The sequence below is a fragment of the Fusarium flagelliforme genome (genome assembly GCF_020744385.1).
Source record: "Fusarium flagelliforme strain FIESC 12 MPI-CAGE-AA-0113 chromosome Unknown B0J16scaffold_7, whole genome shotgun sequence".
Lineage (NCBI taxonomy): Eukaryota > Fungi > Ascomycota > Sordariomycetes > Hypocreales > Nectriaceae > Fusarium > Fusarium flagelliforme.
This window is the reverse complement of record NW_025763509.1, coordinates 1,450,682-1,471,678: the sequence shown is the minus strand read 5'-3', so window position 1 is coordinate 1,471,678 and position 20,997 is coordinate 1,450,682. Positions and strand designations below refer to the sequence as shown.

The following is a 20,997-nucleotide window of genomic DNA, read 5'->3' as shown; positions in this document are numbered from 1 at the left end:
AGTTAACTTTCGCTCAAAAACCTCCGGCCTGGACTTGGGCTTTCCATTACCCGTTCATCTATTCTCCACAATAGCTATATGGAACGGTTCAAATTTCCACAATGACGAGCTTAATTGACATTGGCAACGGTGAGAACAAGTCAAAGCGCTATTTACAGGGTACAGCATAGCCTCATAAAGGTTATGAAGTCATGTATTTCACATGTCTATTCATAGTTAAGACGTCGACGAAAAGCTTCTTATTGGAGCGCATGTCGCTTTCTCCAACTCGAAGAGAAAAAGACAAGGGGTAATCCAACAAAAAGGACCAATCTGGCTGAATCGCTTCAATCTGCATGACTCCAAGATAATTTCATACTTTGAGCTACGTCACAAACAGGCAAAAGATCTTCTTCATCCCCTGTACCCAAATCAAGGCCTAAGCCCCATACGGAGAGTGACTCTCCGTCGACCCAATCAAGAAAAGTCGCGACAACTTCTTTTTTCTGATCTTCCCCCGCACATAGCATAACCATTATGCGGGGTCCCCGCAAACAAAGCAAGGCTTCAGGGGTACAAGCGGGCTGTTTTCCTGAATCGGAGAGGTCACGACACCTTGAATGCTTCTGCCGCACCATTCATATGCCGGCGCTACAATTAAGCATCGCTTGGGACGTCGGTAGATAGCCCGAAATCGTATTGGCATCATCACGAGATGATTTGTTGTAAGCTGATACCGAGGCTACAGCCATAGACGCAGTTCGTATAAAGAGTCCGAGAGATCGTCAGTAGATAGAGTACAGATCGTGCCACTCATCTGCATCTCATAGCAATCATGCGTTTCCAATCCCTTCTCTGGGGAGGACTCTTGAGTCTTTCCACTGTTCTGGCTGCCCCTACTGCCAACTCCGGCGTTCAAGAGCCCCCTTCTCAGGTCAAGCGTGCTGTTCCTACTTCGACCTTCTCCAACAACGTCATCTTCTCACCGCCTTCCAACGCCGGATGGACCGACCCTCGCGTGCTTTACGCTCGCGCCATTCAGCTCTCTGATGGTTCTCTCCTCTCCACCTGGGAGAACTACTCACCCGAGCCTCCTCTGGTCTACTTCCCCATCTACCGATCCACTGATGGAGGTGTGAAGTGGACTCAGATCGGAAAGGTCCAGGACACCGTCAACGGCTGGGGACTGCGATACCAGCCTGATCTGTATGAGCTGCCCCGTGCTATTGGAAAATGGCCCAAGGGCACCATCCTGGCTACTGGAAACAGTATCCCTACCGACCTCAGCAAGACCAAGATCGATGTTTATGCTAGCACCGATGGCGGAAAGACCTGGAAGTTCACCAGCTCTATTGCCTCGGGTGGCGAGGCTCGTCCTAACAACGGCTTGACTCCCGTCTGGGAGCCTCACATGATGGTTTACAAGGAGAAGCTCGTCTGCTACTACGCCGACCAGCGAGACCCCAAGCACGGCCAGAAGCTTTCTCACCAGACCACCACTGACCTCGTCAGCTGGTCCGCTCTCGTCAACGACGTTGCTGACAGCAACTACAACGCTCGTCCTGGTATGCCTGGCATTACTCTCCTCCCCAACGGCCAGTACATCTTCGTTTACGAGACCTGCGGCACCGACGGCTGCCGCGTCCACTACCGCCTGAGCGCCGACCCTCTCAACTTCGCTGCCGCCAAGGACATCGCTCTCGTTTCCAACAAGGGCACTCGCCCCGTCAGCTCCCCCACAGTTGTCTGGAGCTCTGTCGGTGGTGCCAATGGTAGCATTATTGTCAGCGCTGGAAGCCAGAGCCAGATCTTTGTCAACAAGAACCTTGGTGCTGAGAACTCTTGGGTCGAGTTCGCTACTCCTCAGCCCAACGCTTACACTCGTGGTCTTATGACCTTCAAGGAGAACGACAACTTCCTGCTCATCATTGGTGGTGGATGGTTGCCTCCTAGCTCTACCAACCAGGTCAGCTTGAGTGTCATTGACCTGAAGAAGACTGGTCTGTAAATTAGATAGATACATCAATACCACTACTATTTCAAGTTTAAACAATGAGCGTCTGCATGTGCCTGGTCGACGTGACAAAGCCCTTTGCTAATTGGCCAAATATCCAATCCCTTCATTGGCACGAGAGATCTTTGGAGCGAAGTGTAATGACGAACGTTTACTAATAAGGCGTAACTGACAGACCATTGACGCATGACTTACACGGCTAGATTTGTGATATTACGGACGACGGCCGTCGATTAACCATCCATAACTGGCAGTCGGGGCAGGAGTTTCCTGTCGCTCGTTGCTTATCAGTAATTGCAGAATTGCAAGACATAGATGATTAGCGATATGAGTACTTTAACTGTCATGAGACCTTGCTCGTCCTTCCCAGAGCAATTCTTTTCAAGGTTGAAAACTTCACTTGGTTCTAACATTATCGAACAAAAACAACAAAAATGGCTGCCTACCTCATCACACAAGCAACGGGTCAGCAGAGCCAGTGGGCGATCAAGAACCTTCTTGAAGTCTACGTCACGATCCACGCTATCGTTCGTAATCTCGACAAAATTCCAGCTCTCTTGAACAGTCGGAACATTATACTGTTTCATGACGAAAGCAAGAACTTCGACGACGTCTTCAAAGCCGCACAAGGGTGCACAGCAGTCTTTCTCAATACTTTCCCTTTCCCGTGATTGGAAGCAACCTGAGCTAAGACGGTCAATGAAGCTTACGAGAAAGCTGGAGTTGATAGTATCGTGGCCTCTGCGAGTATCTTCCCCGTAAAAGGGAAGTTTTGGGATACCGAGTTCATCAAGATTATTATCCCGGAATTGGACATGTACTACCTTTCGAATTACGAAGTTGAGGAAATTGTTGGATGGAGTAGACTTCAATTCTACACCACTTTCCGACCAGCCATTCTTCAGTTCAACTTCTATCTCCTCTGAGTTAACGGGAATTTTCACCATCTTCCAACATATAAGGAGTTCGACAATCTTCTGACAGATGATGCCAAGTTACCTGGACAGCCTTAGAAGACATGTTGCTGCAGTTTCACTAGATCATGTCAGGTATAGGGGACGGGAGATTGACCTAGCAAGTGAGCTACTCGACTTCGAGAGGATTCAGGAAATTCTCAAATGAGTCAGTGGTAGAGAGGTCAGGCAAGTCAGGATGACTCTTGAGGAGGTCGAGAAAGATGGACCCAGTTCTTTTGGACACAAGTTCCAGGTTATTTGGAAGAAACGATCTCAAATTTCTCGATTTAGAGCCGTTGGAGATCCAGGAACGGCTTGACATTCCATTTGGTACCATTGAAGAGGCTCTGCAGAGGGAGAAGTCCAATACAGTGGAGTGTCTACAGGCAGAGAAGGCGGCGTGGTAGCTCAGAAGAATCTTGTAAGCTCAACATTCAGATGAAGATATACTCAGGAACAAATAGCCAATAAAAATAACCAGCCTTAGATCAACGTTCCGACGGAGAAACTCATGCGATGCCGTGATATAACAGTCTTTTCATCTTGCAATGACTTACCCATAGGTTCATGAATCTCGAACTAGTTAACCGACACGTGGGACTTCGAATTATGAGGACTCTTTCACGGAACTAATTTACTTGTATTTCGTTATGTCTCGCCCCGTGCTTGCGTATGGCTTGATACATCCTGTCTAAGCACAAGCAGTGCAAACGGCAGCAGCAGAGGCCTGGACTCTGAGTGCTTCCAAGAATCCACAGTTTCCAACAACACAGTCAATAGCTGAAGCCTGGATGACTTCGGAGCTAGAACACTGGCAAGGAATGTCCGTACATCCGGCTGCAGCGGCAGCAGAGGTGATGCAAGGCGCCTTGAGGACTTTGTCAGTGTGCGTATGATGTTTGGGTGTTTGTTGTGTCACTTACACCGCAGGTGGGGATAGCGGATGTCGCAGGGCAATCAGTAGGTGCTGCCTGAGGGAGGGCGAAGGCGGTACCAAAGAAGGCGGCGACGATGAACTTGGTGAATTGCATGATGAAAGATAGCTGGGATTGTTGATCTAGGAATCGGTTTGTGTTGCGAATTGTTGAGTTGCTTGTGTTCAATTTGACGGGAGTAGCCAAGGTATTTATAGGCGTTTCTCTTGACCATCAAGCACCTTCTCCGCGTTTACCCTTCGCCTACAGGGCATGTGAATACGAACTTTTGTCCACATCGCGCTGTTGGTCGACGTCTCAGAAGATCATTGCCGTGTCGCATCCTGCTTCTCGTCGACCACGGTTCCCCATGGGGCGCTTAGACCTGTAGATCAATGCTGATTGGACTTGAGTCCACAAATGGCGACCGGCCGACGAGAAGTCGCGATCGGCCGAGGTTTACGACTCCATAACGCAACGCATGTGAAGTATAATGGGAAAGATGTGCCGCATCTGCATGAAACGGGAGCAGGGTTCCCCACAAACACTATCCTTGTTCTGTGTTAGAGTCTGGGGTATTTAAGAAGGTGGTAGTGAACTGTTACATAGCAGCAAGGAACTTGATGAGACTAGTAAAAGACCTTGTCGATATGCAGAAGTCTGATATAGGAATCTCTCAGGTTGCCTGATATAGTCTGATAGTATTGAGTGGTGTTGTTAATGTACCTGAGTTGAACAAAGCGGGGTTGTGATATACAGCATAATCATCATGAACGAACCGAAAGACCGAAGTCATGTGAAAGCACATGTTATACAGGGATCAAAAGTACTGTATCACTTCCCAATCTTCTCCCACTCAGGAAGCGCGTATTCTCTCATCCATCGTGTATTCAGCACTTGCTCAGCGGTCAACCGCTCGCCAGGCCGGTAGACAATCATGCCTTTGAGCATTTCTTGGAATGCCTGGATTTCATCTTCATCGAATGCTCCAACATTCTTCCTTCGCCGGTATTCCTGAATAGTCTCTTCAAAGCGCCCCTCCCATGTTTGGTCTGGTGCGGTTGGAAGAGGTACTCCATCTACACCAAACTTATTGGGTGGTCTCTTCCATTTATCCGACCATTCAGGTGATAAAGGGCCGAGACGATCGACTTGCTCGTTAATGGCGTCCACCTCATCCCAGAGCCAAGCAGTAAGGAATCCACCTCCACCAGACATCTCCCAGATCGCGCAACCCAGGCTCCAGATATCAGACGGGTATGAGAGAGGGGTTTTCGGTTCAAAGTATGGCTCTGGTGGTCTATACGTGAGAGGTGTGTATGATTGGAATCGGTCTTCTTCCGCAGGACAGAAAGCCGTTCCAAAATCTGCAATCAAGATCCTGGACTCGGGGAGGGTAATGGTCTCATTATTGATACCAAACCAGATAGGTTCGAAAATGTGACTAGGAACGCCGGGCGCCAGTGGCTTGCCATCCCTTCGGATCATGGGTTCGGGGTCTGGAGGTCCGTATTCTTCGTAGAGCTCGTCCTGTGACATCGTATCGAGCCTTTCTGGAAGTTGAAGGAGGACGTTTCCTAAATGGAGATCTGGAAAAGTATGACCATTAGCAATCGGTCTCAGGAAGAAACGGTCGAAATCCCTACTAACCTCCGTGGACAAAGCCTTGCCCATGTATGTAGGCCACCGTTATGACCATTTGAGCGGCAAGAGAACGAACTACGGGAAGTGGAAGGTCGCATGAGCACCAATATTCGGTTAGATTCGCGAGACTTAATCTTGCAGGGACAGTGACTGAGCAGGGATGAGTCCCATTTGGTCCATCCAAGCTAAAGTAATCTAGAACAGGTATAATCATGTCTTCGCCCCTGCTTGCGCTTCCACCGGTAGGCTTTGTAAGCTTGGACAAGATCTCGACTTCTTTGTTATCCGACTCTGCTATGCCAACTTTGACAGCAACGTATTTGGATAGTATCATATCTTTGGCAAGCCAGATTGTCGAAACGCCGCCGCGACCAAGCTTATGGTGCACGTGGTATCTCTTGTGAAGAACATCCCCGATCATTACGGGATGGTAGCCTCCAGGTCCGTATTTGTATGGCTCACGAGGATCTTCGGTGTATTCGTACCAGACCGTTTCTTCAAGTTCTGTCGGCTTGGTTGAGTGCGAGGACGTTGAGAAAGATGGAGCGCGACGCGAGTACTGGGAGACACAAAAGGGTCGGAAGGGAAACCCCCTGGGAAGGAAAGAAAGCGAGCGTCGCATCGCGAGATGCATTGGCTGATGATGGTGTCAAAATAATGAAAAGACGAACAAAGGTGAAAACAGCAGTATCACGTGTGACTCTCTGCTACGGTCGCGATAAAGGTTTTGGGCAGTGCAGGCGGGTGTTTGCCACCTGGCAAATTCAATTGATAGTGGAGGTTAGAAAGCTGGACACCGGTTCTTCACCTACGATTAGATAAGATGTGATTAATTCTTTCAAAGCTCTTGATTCTTAAAGGCATACTTAACAAACCTACAGTAACGTTCTCTCAATAAGAAAGGGCCACAGAAGTATAAGCACGTAAAGAGGCACTAAAGATACTGGAACAATTTTCCTATATTCCGTCCGGTCAGTTATTGCCGAATCCTGTACATCTATCTTACCATCACGATGATGACTTATACAAAGAGTTATGCTGCCCAGCTATAGCCACGAAGCCTTTTGTCTTGGAGAACGATCTCCTTTAGTAATGCTGTGTTCTTCATCTGGCTCAGATAGAAGCATGTTGTAAGAAATGTCTTCGATATTAACCTCACCAAGAACCCTCCAATCACTGCGCAAAAGCTATTCCTTAAAGGTTGTAGCCCTCAGTCCCAATTCCTTTACGTTTCGTCGGTCTCCTCGATCTCAGGATCCATGAGTCAGTAACAGACCCTGTCGCTTGGTACTGCAAACGTTGTGACCATGGGTCTTTCCAAAAGATGCTTTCAAAAGAAGTCAGGGCGGAATTACAAGTACCTACTCATGCACTCATCCTCTAAAATTTAGGCATTTCAAAACTGATGGCCTAATATTCTGACAAGACTTATGGAAGCTATCCTAAGACTTTGATCCCGTTTACCTTCGATGGGCATTCCATTGTTACCTCGACGTTAAATATGACGACAATAATCTACCTCCAGCTTTCGCGCATCTTTGGTCGACTAACATAGCTTGTAGATGTTCAGGGCAATCATCTGTCAGCCTATTGGCACCTGTCGTCGGCTCGGCAAACCATGGAACCATTTGCCGACATATCGCGACGAGCTAACCCGAGTTGATCAAGTGTTTAATGCACTAGACGGAACAACACCTGATCCGTGCTTAATAACACCTCAATGCTGGACAGACCATGCCAATTCCAGAGCTTCATCCTTGGTGTTTTCCCCAGTCCCCCACACATTTCATCACCGCTACCCCAGATTTCACAAACTTGACCCGATACAGCAAAACTGTTGCCGACTCGTGATTTTAATTCAGGCAAAAGCTGAAATGGATTCAAGCAACCTTGGAATAAAGCGCCGGTGAAGCGCCGAGAGCGGACTCAACTTCTGAGAGCCGAAACTGGCTTATATGAACTTCATCATGATGTTCTTTTTCTTCATGTCATACGACTGCGCAGTATCTTTCATCATGCAGTCCGTGTCTCGTCTGTTGGCGCTTGCAGCGCTGGTCTTGCCCTCTGTTGCTGTTGATCCTACGGTGGACCTCGGATATAGCAAGTACAAGGGTAAAGATCTCGGAAATGGCGTCTCGGAATGGCTTGGTGTACGATATGGTGCTGCGCCAGTCAAAGACCTGAGATGGAGCATGCCCAAAGATCCAAGTCGCGTGCGAGCAGTTCAGGATGCTACCAAGGTAAATTTCAATCATGCACGATGATGGACTGTGAGCTAACGTCAACGACAGCGCAAGCCTGTTTGCATCGGAACCGGCAGCGATCCCAAGGTCATTGGAGACACTGAAGATGAAGATTGCCTGTTCCTCAATATTTGGGCGCCAACACATGCTTCAAGCAAAGAGAACCTTCCCGTGTACTTTTACATCCAGGGCGGCGGCTTCAACTCTAATGCCAACCCCAATGTCAACGGAACCGGTCTTGTCAAGGCTGGTGATCTGGACATGATCGTTGTGAGCATCCATTATCGTGTTGGCGTTTATGGATTCCTCAGCGATGGCGATGCTCTCACGCCCAACCTGGGACTCCACGATCAACGCAAGGCTCTCAAGTGGGTTCAGAAGTACATCGCCAAATTCGGCGGTAACCCGGATCATGTGGTTATTGGAGGCGACTCTGCCGGCGCCGCAAGTGTCAGTCTTCATCTCAGCGCGTACGGAGGAAGGGACGAGGGTCTCTTCCATGGCGCTGCAGCTGAGTCCATCTCATTTGGCACGCTTTTGACTGCCAAGGAATCAGCCTACCAATACAACAACTTGGCCATCCGCCTCGGATGTGCCGGTTCCAAGAAGGATGTACTGCGCTGCATTCGATCCAGGTCACCCGAGGAGGTCCAAAAGGCGAACAAAGGAATCCCGTACGAAGGCAGCTCCAAGGCGCCTCTTTTCATGTGGACTGTTGCCCTCGACAATGATCTGGTCCCTGACCTTACCTACAAGCTTTTCGACGAGGGAAAGTTCATCAAGGTCCCTCTTATCACAGGCGACGACACCAATGGTGGAACCTCCTTTGCGCCTAGAGATGCCGCCAGCATTGCCGATAGCGACGAGTTTCTCAAAGCCCAGTTCCCCTTCTTAACGTTGGAGCAGCTCGGCAAGATCAACGACCTGTATCCCAACAAGAACGACACCTGCCCTAACGCTGGCTGCTATTGGCGACAGGCTAGCACTGCCTACAGCGATATGCGATATATGTGCCCCGACCTGTACATCTCCAATGCCCTTACCAAGCACGGTGTACCCAAGTCTTGGAACTACTGGTACGATGTCGAAGACCCTGATCAGATGGCCGAGGGCCTTGGTGTTCCTCACGTCGCCGAGCTGAACGCTATTTTCGGACCCGGATTGGGTAACAACAGTCCCCCGAAAAGTTACTTTCCTGGTGAGAAGAACGGGCCTGTCATCCCGGTTGTTCAGGGCTACTGGTCGAGTTTCATCCGAACTTTGGACCCGAATATGCATCGTCATGAGGGGTCTGTCAAGTGGGAGACTTGGACTGAGAAGGGGAAGCAGCGAATCAAGTTTGAGACTGGTGGTGGCACCAAGATGGATAAGCCAAGCCAGGAGTTACAGAAGAAGTGTCATTACCTTTCTTCCATCGGTGGAGATATTCGTCAATAGCCAACCTGATGAGATATGGTAAAATTAATTGAAGACTTTTAGTGTACATGCGCCAACTTTATACTGATATCTCCTAAAGTGATGTAACATTTTTTCTCGCCCCTCAATTAAATACGTAACTGATACCTCTTTTCCAATCATTTTCTTTCAGAGTTTCTAAGTCTTTGGTGTTTCAACAATAAGGTTGACCTCTTAGTGGTTCAGTGATGGTGATTCCCCAATTCGCCACATTTTGGCTCTGATAAGCACCCCAGCTAGCGCCAATCCTAATCCCCCGCCCTCTATCTACAACAGGATGAGTCAAAAACAAATTTTTATCAGAAGCCACTGAGCTAATTCTTCAACCTTCAAAGGCTCAATTCATCCACAATGGCGTCGTCTTCTTATCCAACACAGGCTGTAGAGCTGGAAACTCTCGATTTCCCTCGTCAAGCTCCGAAACAGCCGAACCCTGTTTTATCCTCGGCTGGACGTCGGCTTGGATCTCATGATGATGAACAAGATCAAGACCAAGCTAATGCCGCAGCCGATGAAGCGATCCCACCCAGAGCTGCTGCTGTCGTGGAGAAATGGAATGAGCCAATTGGCAACGTCTTTCGGGTGGGAGCTGTGTTCTTCAGTCTTTTCGTCTCGGGCGCCAATGATGCAGCTTACGGTGCCTTGATTCCTTACCTCGAGACATATTATGAGCTGTCGTACCTGGTCGTTTCGCTGATCTTCCTCTCACCCTTTGTTGGCTTCATTGTTTCAGCGGCGATCAACAATTATTTGCACATGAGAATTGGCCAGCGATGGATTGCCTTTATGTGCGGTGGTTACCATGCACTTACATACTTGATCCTGTCCCAGCACCCGCCTTATCCTGTACTGGTTCTGGCGTATGTCCTCGCTGGTCTGGGTAATGGCATTGGTCTTGCGGCTTGGAACTCATATATCGGCAATCTTGCTAGATCTAATGAGCTGTTGGGTTTTATGCATGCGAGCTATGGTCTTGGAGGAACTGTAAGCCCTCTGATTGCGACCAGCATGATCACACAAGCCAACCTTGGCTGGTACGAGTTTTATTACGTCCTTGTAAGTTTCCCAAACCTTTCAAAGTCTCCGCCACAGAAACTAACTCTGACGTAGCTGGGCATGGCTGTTCTCGAGACTGCTACCCTCACATACGCATTCTGGCCCAAGACAGCTCAGAAGTACCGCGAGACGGTTTATGCTGCTGACACCCGCAACGAAGGTACCAGGTCTGCACTCTTCGTCATGCCCCACGCGCGAGTCGTTTGGCTCTGCGCCCTGTTCCTCCTCGGCTACGTCGGTGTAGAAGTCGCTCTCGGTGGTTGGGTCGTGCAATTCATGCTACGCGTTCGTAATGCCGACCCCTTCGACGCCGGCATGACAGCCGTGGGTTTCTGGTTAGGCATAACCCTAGGACGCATGATCCTCGGCATGGTGATCCCCAAGTTGGGTGTCAAACTGTCCCTTCTAATTTTCATCCCCATCACCATGGCCCTTCAGCTCGTCTTCTGGCTCGTGCCGCAATTCCATGTGTCGGCCGTCGCCGTTGCTCTGCAGGGCTTCTTCCTAGGTCCCATGTTTCCCTGCGTGATCGTTGCTGTAACGATGCTTCTGCCGCGACATCTTCACGTTAGTGCTATTGGGTTTGCTGCTGCGTTTGGAGGCAGTGGAGCGGCCGTACTACCTTTTGCTGTTGGCGCAATTGCGCAGGCGAAGGGCGTTCAGGTTCTGCAGCCGATTATTCTTGCTATTTTGGTTGTTTTGATGGGTATTTGGGTTGGCTTGCCTAAGATCGAGAAGAAGAAGGATTAAGAAAAGTATCTTTTTTTGCACGGATGTCTTGCGCATCTTCATTTGCTTAACTGTTGCTACTCTAAGGGTTAAACCATCACGCTTCCCTTGGTACCCCGTATCCCATCCTCAGGGTATCAGAAGAATTGGCCCCTAGAGGCATAAGAGACGAAATCGTTCAGTCACTTTATGCTAGCTTAGACTAATAGTTAGACTTCTTTATTATAGAAACCTAAACCTTAGAGGATAATTCCTCTGTTACCCACCTGCCCATCTACTCAACAATGCTCTATCGGGTGGATGTCAGAAGAATTATCCTTTGAGGCTTAGGCTACAACAAGAGAAATTTGTAGGATTTCTTAAAGCTTATTCAATAAATATAAAAGCCCATGTGCCCCCTCTCTTTGCCACCACTACGCCGCTTCTCCCAAAAGTGTGCCGACACGAGGTTTTCGTCGACGACGCAAAAGCATCTTCATCATGGATTGCTTCGATCGCCTTCCAGTGGAACTTCGGGTACAGATTCTTTCCGAATTCGCCTCACCCACCACGATACAGAATACCATTCGCGTCTCGCCTGCCATGCTCCATGGATATGTGGCCAACAAGGAAATGATCCGGTGCCGGTCCCTTTCGCGCTTGATCAGCGGCGACAGATACAACGAAATTCTACAAGATGCCCTTATGTTTATCGACTTGGATGCACATAGCTTCGCCCCTTTCATCAGTAGCCGACCTTCAGAACTTGACCGGAAGAACCCTGTCATCGATTGTTACATTCATATGTGGGCAACCAGGAGTCACCGTGATCCTTTCCAAGAGGGAGATCGAAGCGCGATCTGGAAGCTATGGCGCTTCTTCTCTCGCATCGTCATTCTGGCTGAAGACTACATCAGCAAGGCCGCCTCTCGCGACATCCAAGTCTATCTCTGCATACCGAGGATATCGAATCCCGCTGCTGGACTGAGTTGGGGCGGAGAGCAGAAAGTCCCCCATCATAAGACTCTTGATCATCTTTATGGTTCCGAAAGACATCTCACGCTATGGACTTTCACCAAGTTCGAGATTTTACACAGGCTCCAGCAACCTCGTTTCGCCAAGCCATGGCATAGAGACACTTTCAGGGATGCATTAGACGCACTGAGCTCACCCGACAAGGAAGCACTGCGATGTGTCGATGCGTATACCAGAGGACTGTTCGGTGCATTGTGTTGGAAATGCACTACAAACAATGAAAGCTTCAAAGATCTCGAGGGCGTCCACCTGTGTCGCTATGAGTGTCCCACAGACGGGGCCGAGCCATGTGGCCCCCGCATCATGCGGAATTTTGTTCGTGTGTCACATTTTGGCTTCGACCTCGTCGCACATATGTTGAACCACGTAGCGAATGAGCGCCATTTGGGACGTTGGTTTGCCAAGTTCGTACCTGAGTTTTCTATAATGACAGGGCCTCTCAGGGTTAACTCAGGGTGGAGGTGTTGGTTGGGATTAGAACGAGAGTTCCGCAGCAGGCAGGGTCAAGCCCACAAAGGTCGGAGACTAATTTGGGGTTCCATCTGGTTCCAATGGAAAGAGGTAAATCTTGATAATAACGAGGGATTTAAGGAGCTAATTCATCGGCAACAACGCCACTGGCCGTTCTTTCACGGCCATAGACCACCTGTCTGAGAGTCCCTGACTGACAGCCTAGCGATGTGGGATCTACCGTGTCGACATATGGCATTAAGTAGATACTTTTGCTGTCGGCAAGACGATCAGATTTTGGGGGAGCTTAGTCGCTGTTACTCAACGTTCAACGAGTCAGTACAGTAGTACCTAAGAGAGGAGCCTAAGGACTTCATCCCTCATACCACTACATCAAAACCATTGAAATTTACATGGACAATGTTCGGATATTTCCGTAACAACGCCTTGATAACACTGGATGCTGATCCTGTTCTAAATCGACCGAGTGTGAAAAAGCACACAATCAGTGCAATGTATAAATGAACTCACAGCCAGTCATTCTGGAAGTCTGCTTCAGTACGTTTCCAATGTTACAATTACTCTACATATCTTATCCTTTGTCCCTCTATAGCTCACGCCCTACCCCATGTTTTGCCATCTACTACTCGCCGTCAAACACCAACAAACTCTGAACACCGACTCTTCCCAATCCGAAACGTCGCAACCTTGCGCGCCCAAGATGTACAGGAAACTCGGCCACAACCATGACACTGATATCATCGATACTGACGCCAGTCTTGAGTAGCAGCTCGATTGTCGCCTGTAGCGTTATTCCTGTTGCCAGCACGTCGTCGACAACCACCACTCGCGCACCCTTACGAAGGGCGTTCGCATCAATCTCAATCACCTCAACCGCCTCAATCTCTACCCCGCCCTGGGCCTTTGAAGATATATGGGACATCTTCTTGTTGACAGAGATCGTGGGCGGCGGAAGCTTCCCAGCCTTCCAGATTGGTACCATTGGGACGTTCACTGCTTGTGCCAAGGGAATGGCGAAGACGAATCCCCCGGTCGCGCAGCTCACTATGGCGTCCACTTCACTCCATTTGCCTTGATAATGCTTCTTCAACAGTTCTATGCAAAGAGCAATTCCCCCCGCCTGGGAGCAGATGTTCAGGACATGTCGAAACTCGATGCCCACTCGGGGGAAGCCTGGTACTGAACGGACCATGCCAGCAAGACGTCGAAGATCATCGGCCACGAATGGAAGCAGATTGTCTTTGGCGAAGTGAAAGATGGAATCACTGCTATCCACGTTGTTGTTGAATGTAAAAGAAGGTCGATGTTCGAAGCTAGTGAACTTGACCTCTACCTCGCTGGTATCTTCAGAAATGATAAAGCTGTCATTCATGTGGCGATTCCGATGTATGTTCCGGGTCTCATCATTAGCATCGACACGAACATCGACCAGTCTAACGTTCGGGACTAGATGCCACAATGTTGATACAGGCGCTTCTTCTCTCAGCCCAGTAATGAGGAGAACATCAACATCAGAGCTCTTGACAGTGTCAAGGAAGTGGTCTTGCCCCAGTCGTGGTCGTTGTTTAAGCTGCGCTTGGTAGAACGCTGAAAGACTGGCGCGATGCGTCTCCTTGTAGTTACGATCTTCAAGTAAGCGGTTTAGATCAGCACCAGTGCTTTCAGCGTACTCTCGCTTTGTCACATCACTGATACACACCGCATGACTGCTATGGCCATTTTGTTCGATCTGAGAAGCCCAGATATTGGCGCAATAGTCTTTCCCAGCGGCGTGCTTTCCGGTGACAAGCACAACTAGCTTTTGAGGCAGCATATCCTGCGAGAGTGGGCAAGCATAAGGAAGCACCCGATGGGGATCGAAAACCTGTTTGAGTCTGACCAGCTTTCGAAGGTTGGGGCCAAAAGCTCGGTTCACAAGTTTGGCGTCTCGGGGATCAGGTCCTAAGTCTGCGCTGTAGACTCCTTTGCACACTGGTAGAAGGGAATCGACAACATCATATACCCATCGTATCGTCGCGCGCGCAGTCGACGTGTCATGTTCCTCGCGAGGCCAAACACCGGTGATGACACATGCATAGTCCCAGTCTCGGCAGCCAAAAGCAGTAGCGTCACTCGCGAGGGCTTCAACTTCCCCAGCTCCCTGCAGCAGATGGAAATAGCACATAGACGATGGGCGTCCATTAAGTGCCGTGGTCAAGATGTCAATAATGTTGTTCTTCTCAATGTTCTTGACAAAAACGCATCGCTTGAAAGAATTAGTTTTCCCGCCGCCATGGCCACCATGCATGCCGGAAACGTACATCTCAGTATCGAATAGTTCAACTGCGTTGACAAGCCTGGTATCTTCGGGTTGTCCAAGGGCCGGCGATAGTCGTTCTGGACTATTGAAAGGCTCCCTGTCCCACCGAGTTCCGGGTGGTGCGCTTTCGATGAGAGTGACTCCGAGCATTGGCTGGTCGTCAGCATAGTACAGATATGCATCTGCGGATGTCGCCAGATTGAGACGATTTGCAGCCTCTACGACACCCTGGAGTATGCGGTCCTGGCCCGAGAGCTCTATTCTCCAATTCGTGACGGAGAAAGACCAGCTCGTGTAAGCCTTGAAGATGACACTAACAATTATGCCAAAGTTTGTGCCAGCCCCTCTCAGGGCCCAAAGCATATCTTCGTCCTTCTCAGGGCGGACGGCACCACGGGGGCGGTGTCGCTTCGGTACATGTCCAACAAAAAGGACTTGAGCGGACTTGAGCGGACTCAACACTGACAAGTACAGCGCCAACGATGCAGTCTGATGCCAGACCGCGGTGTCCCATCGAATGTCCAAGGCCACCTTGGAGCCATAGTCCGGCACCGACACTCGGTCGAGCACCTAGCGGGACCATCAGGTCATGGGCCATGGTTGTTTGAATGATGTCGCCCGTTTTGCAACCAGCTCCAGCAACAACCAATGCCTCGGCTTCTTTGAACTCGCCCACGTCTTGAACAGCGTGCACCTTATCGAAGGCGCTCATGTCGACCGAAACAGTACCAGGCCAGCGACAGTGTCCACTGTGACCACCGCCAACGATGGTCAGGCTGGTTTGATGCTTCAAAGCCCAGGTGACACAGGCTCGAACCTGTTTTATCTTTGTCGGCCGAACGACAGCGGCTGGTGGAAGAAAGTGTACCTGCCGACTCTTGGTCTTGATGATCCCGGTGAACAATGGGACCTGGTCGGTCAATTCTTCAAGCTTTCCGGCGTGTTGATTAAAGGTCATGATGATTTCGGGGGCGGCAAATGCCAGGAAACCTTGATGGTCGTTGTCGTGACGAGCCAAAGCACGGCAGACCTCACGCAAATTCATGCTCATAGACGCCTTTGCCTCCTGTTCTTCGACCGTATGCACAGCAATGAAGTTTGCGAACTTGTCGATGGCAGTATCGTTGTCCTTAATACGTACAACGCCTTCGGGAAATAAAGACGACTGGTGGCAGACAAGGTTACTGATCTGCAGCGCCCCATCGCGGTGACAGACTACAAGGATGCCGTCCGGGTCGGTGGCAAGTAGGTTGATGGAGCGTCTCACGACCTGCTCCTTCGAGTGGATGCCATACAGACTATGGCAGAAGATGATGATGTGGTATTTTTCATTGACCGTGGTGTCTTTCGTAAATGGTCGTTCGTGTACAGATAGAGTTTTAAGGGAAGGAAACGGTGCATTGTCGCCTGTCGGGTCTAGCTCATGAATCAGCTTGCGGGCGAAGAGGCGATTTGGTTCAAATGCCGTATATTTCGTGATGCTCCGTCTCATAGAACTGGGCAGGTATCCAAGAACACTCCTCGGGCCAGGGCCGATTTCGAGAACTGAAATGCGGTTACGGGATTGTAACTGAGGCGCGAGTAAGCGAGACAGTTGAGGGATAACGAAGTCTTGATAGTTGGTCCAGCCATGATGTTGCCAGAACAGGTCGAAGCCTTCTTCGTATTCAGCGTCGGAAAGAGGCTTGGTAGAGATAGTTTCGGGAATTTGTCGCTTCAGAGCGATACGCAGTGCATCGAGAGTCGCCATTTTGAATCACAAGTGTCAGGATGGATGGTGCGATGTCTAAGAAGCAACTCTTGTGAGAGATATGGGTGTATTTATACTTATTTTTGCCAGCGTTCTGGCGAAGATGATGCTTTCTTCACAACCTCGGTGCTGATTGAATGAGGTCGGCCTCCTACATGTAACAACAAACAGTCGCTTGTCAATATCGCCAAATACCCGCTGCGAGAGAGCATCCATGTTTCCATACAAACAAAAAGCCTCATTGCCTAGAGGCGAAAAGCGAGAAAACATCGCGATGATTGTTTTCAGTGAAGGGATACGCCTAATGACAACCCTCACGCGACGTTTGGGCTCGGCTCCAAGAGTGGCTTGTAGGCAAACATCGCTTATCAGCCAGGCGTTAGAAAATGACCATAAGAAAACCGGCAAAACATCAAAACTAAAGGTAAAAAGACAAAAAAAGAATGCCACGATGTTAGAAATCGTTATATAGGAACAGCCCGATGCGGGGGTCGAACCCGCAACCTTGAGATCGCGTACTCGTAAGAGTCTCACGCTCTACCGATTGAGCTAACCGGGCGTGGCTCTTATTGTTGAAGGGAGCTGCATTATTGTGTACTGTACACATTGTGCATTTGCATCTGAGTTATGCAAGAGCAAACGTGACGCGTATCCAGGCTCTTTCGGCACCAACAGTCGCGTTTGCAACCAACTGGAAGAGCATTGACGTCACTTTCATTCAATTCACCCTTATGGTGAGTCCCCTGCAGTGCAAGCAAGTAAGACATTAGCATCTGAGAGGGAAACAATCTCAACTTTTGCAGCAATGGATGATTCCTGTGTATTCTCCCACGCGACTCACAGTCTTAGTATATCCTTCGTCGTAAAGCTCAATAAAAAAAAACTAAAAAAAACTCGCTATATGTGATTGTAGCAGTCGCTTCCAGACGATGGTTTCTTGGCCGTCAGTAAAATGCCTGGTCAAACTGCGGATTTACGCGACACATTTCCAAACTCCTTGCTTCAGGGTAACAACCATCACAACCAGCATAAATACAATCTTTAGGTCACGTTTTTCAACGGCACGATTGCAATCGAGTCGGAGATACAATAATACCAATATCGAACAAAATTAATTTGTTCGCGAGTACTCATCTCGTTGCCTGGCTCACGTCGATTCATCGATAACTCTCCTTCACCACAAAACCCGCCTGACAGTGAGGTTTCCATGATGTCTACTGCGCCTACACGCAATCACGATGTTTAGATGTGGCCTGAATGGCTACGTCAGCTAGATTAACAATCCGAGGCTGCAAGAATAAAGTATCATCTAAACTGGCATAAGGTGACCAAATCATTTCGACTCTCATGTTTCCGGCGGCCACTTCTTCTGACGGACGCCCTGATGCATCTGAAAATCAGGGTTGTCCTAATGTGACATCGGTGGCTGGTGCGGCTCAAAGACATTGAGTTTGGAGCGACGCTTAATTTATCATTAGGTCATCGGAAAACTTTGAAGCCGAGATGAAGAACAAAATGATCCAGCCACTTTGTGCCTACATAGGCGGCATCCTGCTTATCTATTTCTGTCACCCATGGTCAGTGTTGACCGTTTTGTTAGCCAGGAGGAAATGCAGCTGCAGGGTCGTGGTGAGACAAGGTCATTGTCATTGTCGATCGATAATATGTTACAAATGACGGAAATCGGACTCAACCAAACTAGCTGACCTGTTAGCATTTTATCCTGTGGCTGGCGCTAGCGGGAAGCATTGTGTCTTAGCTCTGGTACCCGCTCACGGTAGTATCATAGCTGGAGAAGGCAATGAAGGGTTTCATTTCTATTTGGAGAAACCAGCCAGTGACATGTCCTGGCCCGGCGTTAATTGTCCCAAAACTCTTATAACCATGATAGTATCGCAATACTGGAACGTAGAGAGTTGCTAAACGTTTCAATCTATTTGATCAAATCAAGGGTCGTGCTAAGGTTATTCTGATCTGCAGCTGATCAAACGCCACTGTACCAAGGGAGAACGCCGCTGATAAAATGTAGGAATCAGGTGGGTCAAAGAAAAACCGAGACTCAGTTAAGGGTGTCATAAAGATTAGGATAGTCTAAGCCTAGCTTTAGTGTCTAAACACATCTAAGTTCTTTTGTCAATAGGCTTCTATGTCCTGGTTATTTTTTGGACCGCCTGGGAATCCAATGTCTTGAACTTGCAAGGATATCACATTCCAGGCTGGTAATGCTTATAGCCAAAAGTAGTTAGAGACATCCGGTTGACAGGACGCTGGTCAAGGGTCATCTCCAGACGTAAACGGCTTTCTTGCGGCCGTTGGTTCAATGATGACTGTCTCATAGCTAAGAGTCAAAGGGTCAGTGACAGAATAACCTTGCCAGATATGAGAGACAAGTATGGCTTGACGTGATGACCTCACAAGCTATCGTCCTACGGAAGAAAGTATCTTATAAAGTCTCGTCGCTCCGCTCGATTTAATTCTCACCATCACTCATAATCGCAGTCATCAAACAATACAATCTTCTACTTCATATCTACCAACCAACATTCGAGAAGCACCGCCAAGATGAAGGCCTCCATCGTCCTAGCTCTTCCCTTCCTTTCCCTTGCTGCTGCCGCCCCAGCCAAGGTCAATAAACGAATTGACCTTTCAAAGATTCTGGAACCTCTCGACTGTCCGATCAAGGTCGCTAAGGTCATTCCAAAATGCTTTCCCTACGTTGACGAGGGAGACGAGATTATGGTTGACACGCTCAAGATTTGGTAAGAAATAATTCGTTCAAACTTCAGTTGTTGGTTCTGGGTTACTAATTGGGCATTGCAGTATTGAGAAGCTCGGAGCGAATGTCGAGCGGACGGTTAAGCTGGAGGAAATTACTTGCATCTACAAAAGCTCTATATGATTTGAATGGAGGAGTCACTGTTTTAGGCTAATTGATATAATAATGAACATAATTTCAATCATTGAACGGCGGGTTGCAGAACCCTTGCTCCTTGAGTCTGCTTCAGAAATGCTACTTCTTGAATTGAACGAACAATACCACTCTAATCGAAACTGCCATCGCGAATGGTTTCAAAACTCATTCCTGGATTCATGATACCTTGGTGCAGCCGACGGATCACCAAATCCCATGATGATACGTGCAATAGTAACCTTCTTAACGCCTGTTATCCTGCAAAAGCAATCCTGTCAAATGCCTATTTATTCTTTCCTTCGCTGAATACCAAGACACTCGAGGAACGGCCCATCATGACACCCAATCAAATATGCCTGCTCAGTCGCAGACTCATTGACATGTTTCACTTTACACCACGAAGGCACAGCGAAAGTATCGCGAGCTTCCCACTGAAAGGTCATTGCCTCTCCTGTCGGTGTCACGAGCTCTGTTCGGCCCTTTCCCTCATAACAGTGGTAGAGATAAGATTGGCTTTCCTGTGATTCGAATGCTGTACCGGGACTTAGTCTCTCTGCCTGGACACCAAGAAATGTCGATAAAGGCTTTCCGTTGGATAGCTTATAGTGATAAACAGAGTAGTCGTCTTTGTTGGCGTCGAGTTCCTTCTCAACTGGGCCCCAGGGAAAGCGGAACTCGCATGGGTCGCAATGTCTACTGAACGTCAGCACGACTGAATCTTGGTTAAGGAATGGAAAGAAACGTACTCGCTTGGATATCTCGGGTCTGAGTAACCTTGTGCGAAGTGGACTGGTGCGAAGCGGAATAAAGGCAGGTTGAGCATATCTAGCCAGACAACTGGCTTATCGCTTTCATTGCCATGATCATGCCAATGCCAAATGGGCGTGATAACGACATCACCTCGAACAAGTGGCATCTTCTTGCCCTCAACCGCTGTGAAGCCCTCTCCATCAATGATGAAGCGCGCCGCAAAGGCAAGATGTCTATGCGCTGGTGCTGTCTCACCAGGGTTGACGATTTGTAGGCCACCATAGATAGTGTCTGTGGTATATGGGGATTCTGTCCGTGTAAGTATGATGAACTAATATGAAGAGGGTGGCACACTTACGCATACTAGGGTTCACTAGCATCAAGACTCTTCGTTCAGCCTTTTCTTCGGGAACCAACTTGGCGGCTGTCTCCAGATGAGGCAAAGCTTCTCTGTAAGTCCACATATGAGGTTTTGCTGTGGGGTTTGGCGATGGCGGCACCATCATGCTCATTTGAGACCATAGAGGCTCTAGGTTCTTGGATGGCAGTTCACTAAGATACTGCTTCATCTCATCAGTTTCGCCATCGGAGGCTACAGCACTAGTGTAGTTGCCCATAGTGTACAATAGCTGTAGTCTGAACTCAGAACAAGAATATAAGGTGTATCTGGTTAAGTGTGATTATACAAGTAAGTGGATTGTTTGATGAAGCCAGGCGGTGATAAATAGCGGATGAATGCAGTCCAAAGTTCACAATATGGGTCAATATTAAGATCACGATAGTGTAGGACTGGGGAAGAGGAATACCACCTC

At 48.8% G+C, this 20,997-nt stretch overlaps 10 protein-coding genes and 1 non-coding gene across 11 annotated transcripts; 6 read left to right on the top strand and 5 right to left on the bottom strand.

Moving 5' to 3' along the window:
* Window positions 1-726: 726 nt before the first annotated feature.
* On the top strand, window positions 727-1,987 carry B0J16DRAFT_404440 (uncharacterized protein; the record flags this gene model as incomplete). Its single annotated transcript, XM_046132804.1, has 1 exon — window positions 727-1,987. The coding sequence occupies exon 1, from the start codon at window positions 815-817 to the stop codon at window positions 1,985-1,987; it is 1,173 nt and encodes a 390-aa protein (XP_045979011.1). The 5' UTR covers window positions 727-814.
* A 440-nt stretch (window positions 1,988-2,427) lies between these two features.
* On the top strand, window positions 2,428-2,919 carry B0J16DRAFT_388493 (uncharacterized protein; the record flags this gene model as incomplete). Its single annotated transcript, XM_046131750.1, has 2 exons — window positions 2,428-2,660; window positions 2,724-2,919. The coding sequence occupies 2 exons, from the start codon at window positions 2,428-2,430 to the stop codon at window positions 2,917-2,919; spliced, it is 429 nt and encodes a 142-aa protein (XP_045979010.1).
* Window positions 2,920-3,640: 721 nt separating this feature from the next.
* On the bottom strand, window positions 3,641-3,980 carry B0J16DRAFT_388492 (uncharacterized protein; the record flags this gene model as incomplete). The annotated part of the gene is made up of 2 exons (XM_046131749.1): window positions 3,641-3,817; window positions 3,873-3,980. The coding sequence occupies 2 exons, from the start codon at window positions 3,978-3,980 to the stop codon at window positions 3,641-3,643; spliced, it is 285 nt and encodes a 94-aa protein (XP_045979009.1).
* A 717-nt stretch (window positions 3,981-4,697) lies between these two features.
* On the bottom strand, window positions 4,698-6,371 carry B0J16DRAFT_404437 (kinase-like domain-containing protein; the record flags this gene model as incomplete). Its single annotated transcript, XM_046132803.1, has 3 exons — window positions 4,698-5,452; window positions 5,514-6,011; window positions 6,320-6,371. The coding sequence occupies 3 exons, from the start codon at window positions 6,369-6,371 to the stop codon at window positions 4,698-4,700; spliced, it is 1,305 nt and encodes a 434-aa protein (XP_045979008.1).
* A 1,151-nt stretch (window positions 6,372-7,522) lies between these two features.
* On the top strand, window positions 7,523-9,187 carry B0J16DRAFT_273630 (Alpha/Beta hydrolase protein; the record flags this gene model as incomplete). The annotated part of the gene is made up of 2 exons (XM_046123649.1): window positions 7,523-7,747; window positions 7,799-9,187. 2 exons carry the CDS (start codon window positions 7,523-7,525, stop codon window positions 9,185-9,187), a joined length of 1,614 nt encoding a protein of 537 aa, XP_045979007.1.
* A 69-nt stretch (window positions 9,188-9,256) lies between these two features.
* On the top strand, window positions 9,257-11,382 carry B0J16DRAFT_375472 (major facilitator superfamily domain-containing protein). The gene is made up of 2 exons (XM_046130695.1): window positions 9,257-10,261; window positions 10,316-11,382. Exons 1-2 carry the CDS (start codon window positions 9,557-9,559, stop codon window positions 11,009-11,011), a joined length of 1,401 nt encoding a protein of 466 aa, XP_045979006.1. The 5' UTR covers window positions 9,257-9,556; the 3' UTR covers window positions 11,012-11,382.
* An 88-nt stretch (window positions 11,383-11,470) lies between these two features.
* B0J16DRAFT_404436 (uncharacterized protein) lies at window positions 11,471-12,576 on the top strand (the record flags this gene model as incomplete). Its single annotated transcript, XM_046132802.1, has 2 exons — window positions 11,471-12,399; window positions 12,459-12,576. The coding sequence occupies 2 exons, from the start codon at window positions 11,471-11,473 to the stop codon at window positions 12,574-12,576; spliced, it is 1,047 nt and encodes a 348-aa protein (XP_045979005.1).
* Window positions 12,577-13,051: 475 nt separating this feature from the next.
* On the bottom strand, window positions 13,052-16,915 carry B0J16DRAFT_375471 (uncharacterized protein). The gene is made up of 2 exons (XM_046130694.1): window positions 15,241-16,915; window positions 13,052-15,182 (listed from the first exon to the last, which is right to left on the bottom strand). Exons 1-2 carry the CDS (start codon window positions 16,522-16,524, stop codon window positions 13,098-13,100), a joined length of 3,369 nt encoding a protein of 1,122 aa, XP_045979004.1. The 5' UTR covers window positions 16,525-16,915; the 3' UTR covers window positions 13,052-13,097.
* Window positions 16,916-17,000: 85 nt separating this feature from the next.
* B0J16DRAFT_t280 lies at window positions 17,001-17,083 on the bottom strand. Its single transcript has one exon. It is a non-coding gene; the product is annotated as a tRNA-Lys (tRNA).
* A 2,003-nt stretch (window positions 17,084-19,086) lies between these two features.
* B0J16DRAFT_404426 (uncharacterized protein) lies at window positions 19,087-19,423 on the top strand (the record flags this gene model as incomplete). Its single annotated transcript, XM_046132801.1, has 2 exons — window positions 19,087-19,283; window positions 19,345-19,423. 2 exons carry the CDS (start codon window positions 19,087-19,089, stop codon window positions 19,421-19,423), a joined length of 276 nt encoding a protein of 91 aa, XP_045979003.1.
* Window positions 19,424-19,722: 299 nt separating this feature from the next.
* On the bottom strand, window positions 19,723-20,802 carry B0J16DRAFT_388486 (RmlC-like cupin domain-containing protein; the record flags this gene model as incomplete). The annotated part of the gene is made up of 3 exons (XM_046131748.1): window positions 19,723-20,128; window positions 20,182-20,494; window positions 20,544-20,802. The coding sequence occupies 3 exons, from the start codon at window positions 20,800-20,802 to the stop codon at window positions 19,723-19,725; spliced, it is 978 nt and encodes a 325-aa protein (XP_045979002.1).
* Between the last annotated feature and the right edge of the window lie 195 nt (window positions 20,803-20,997).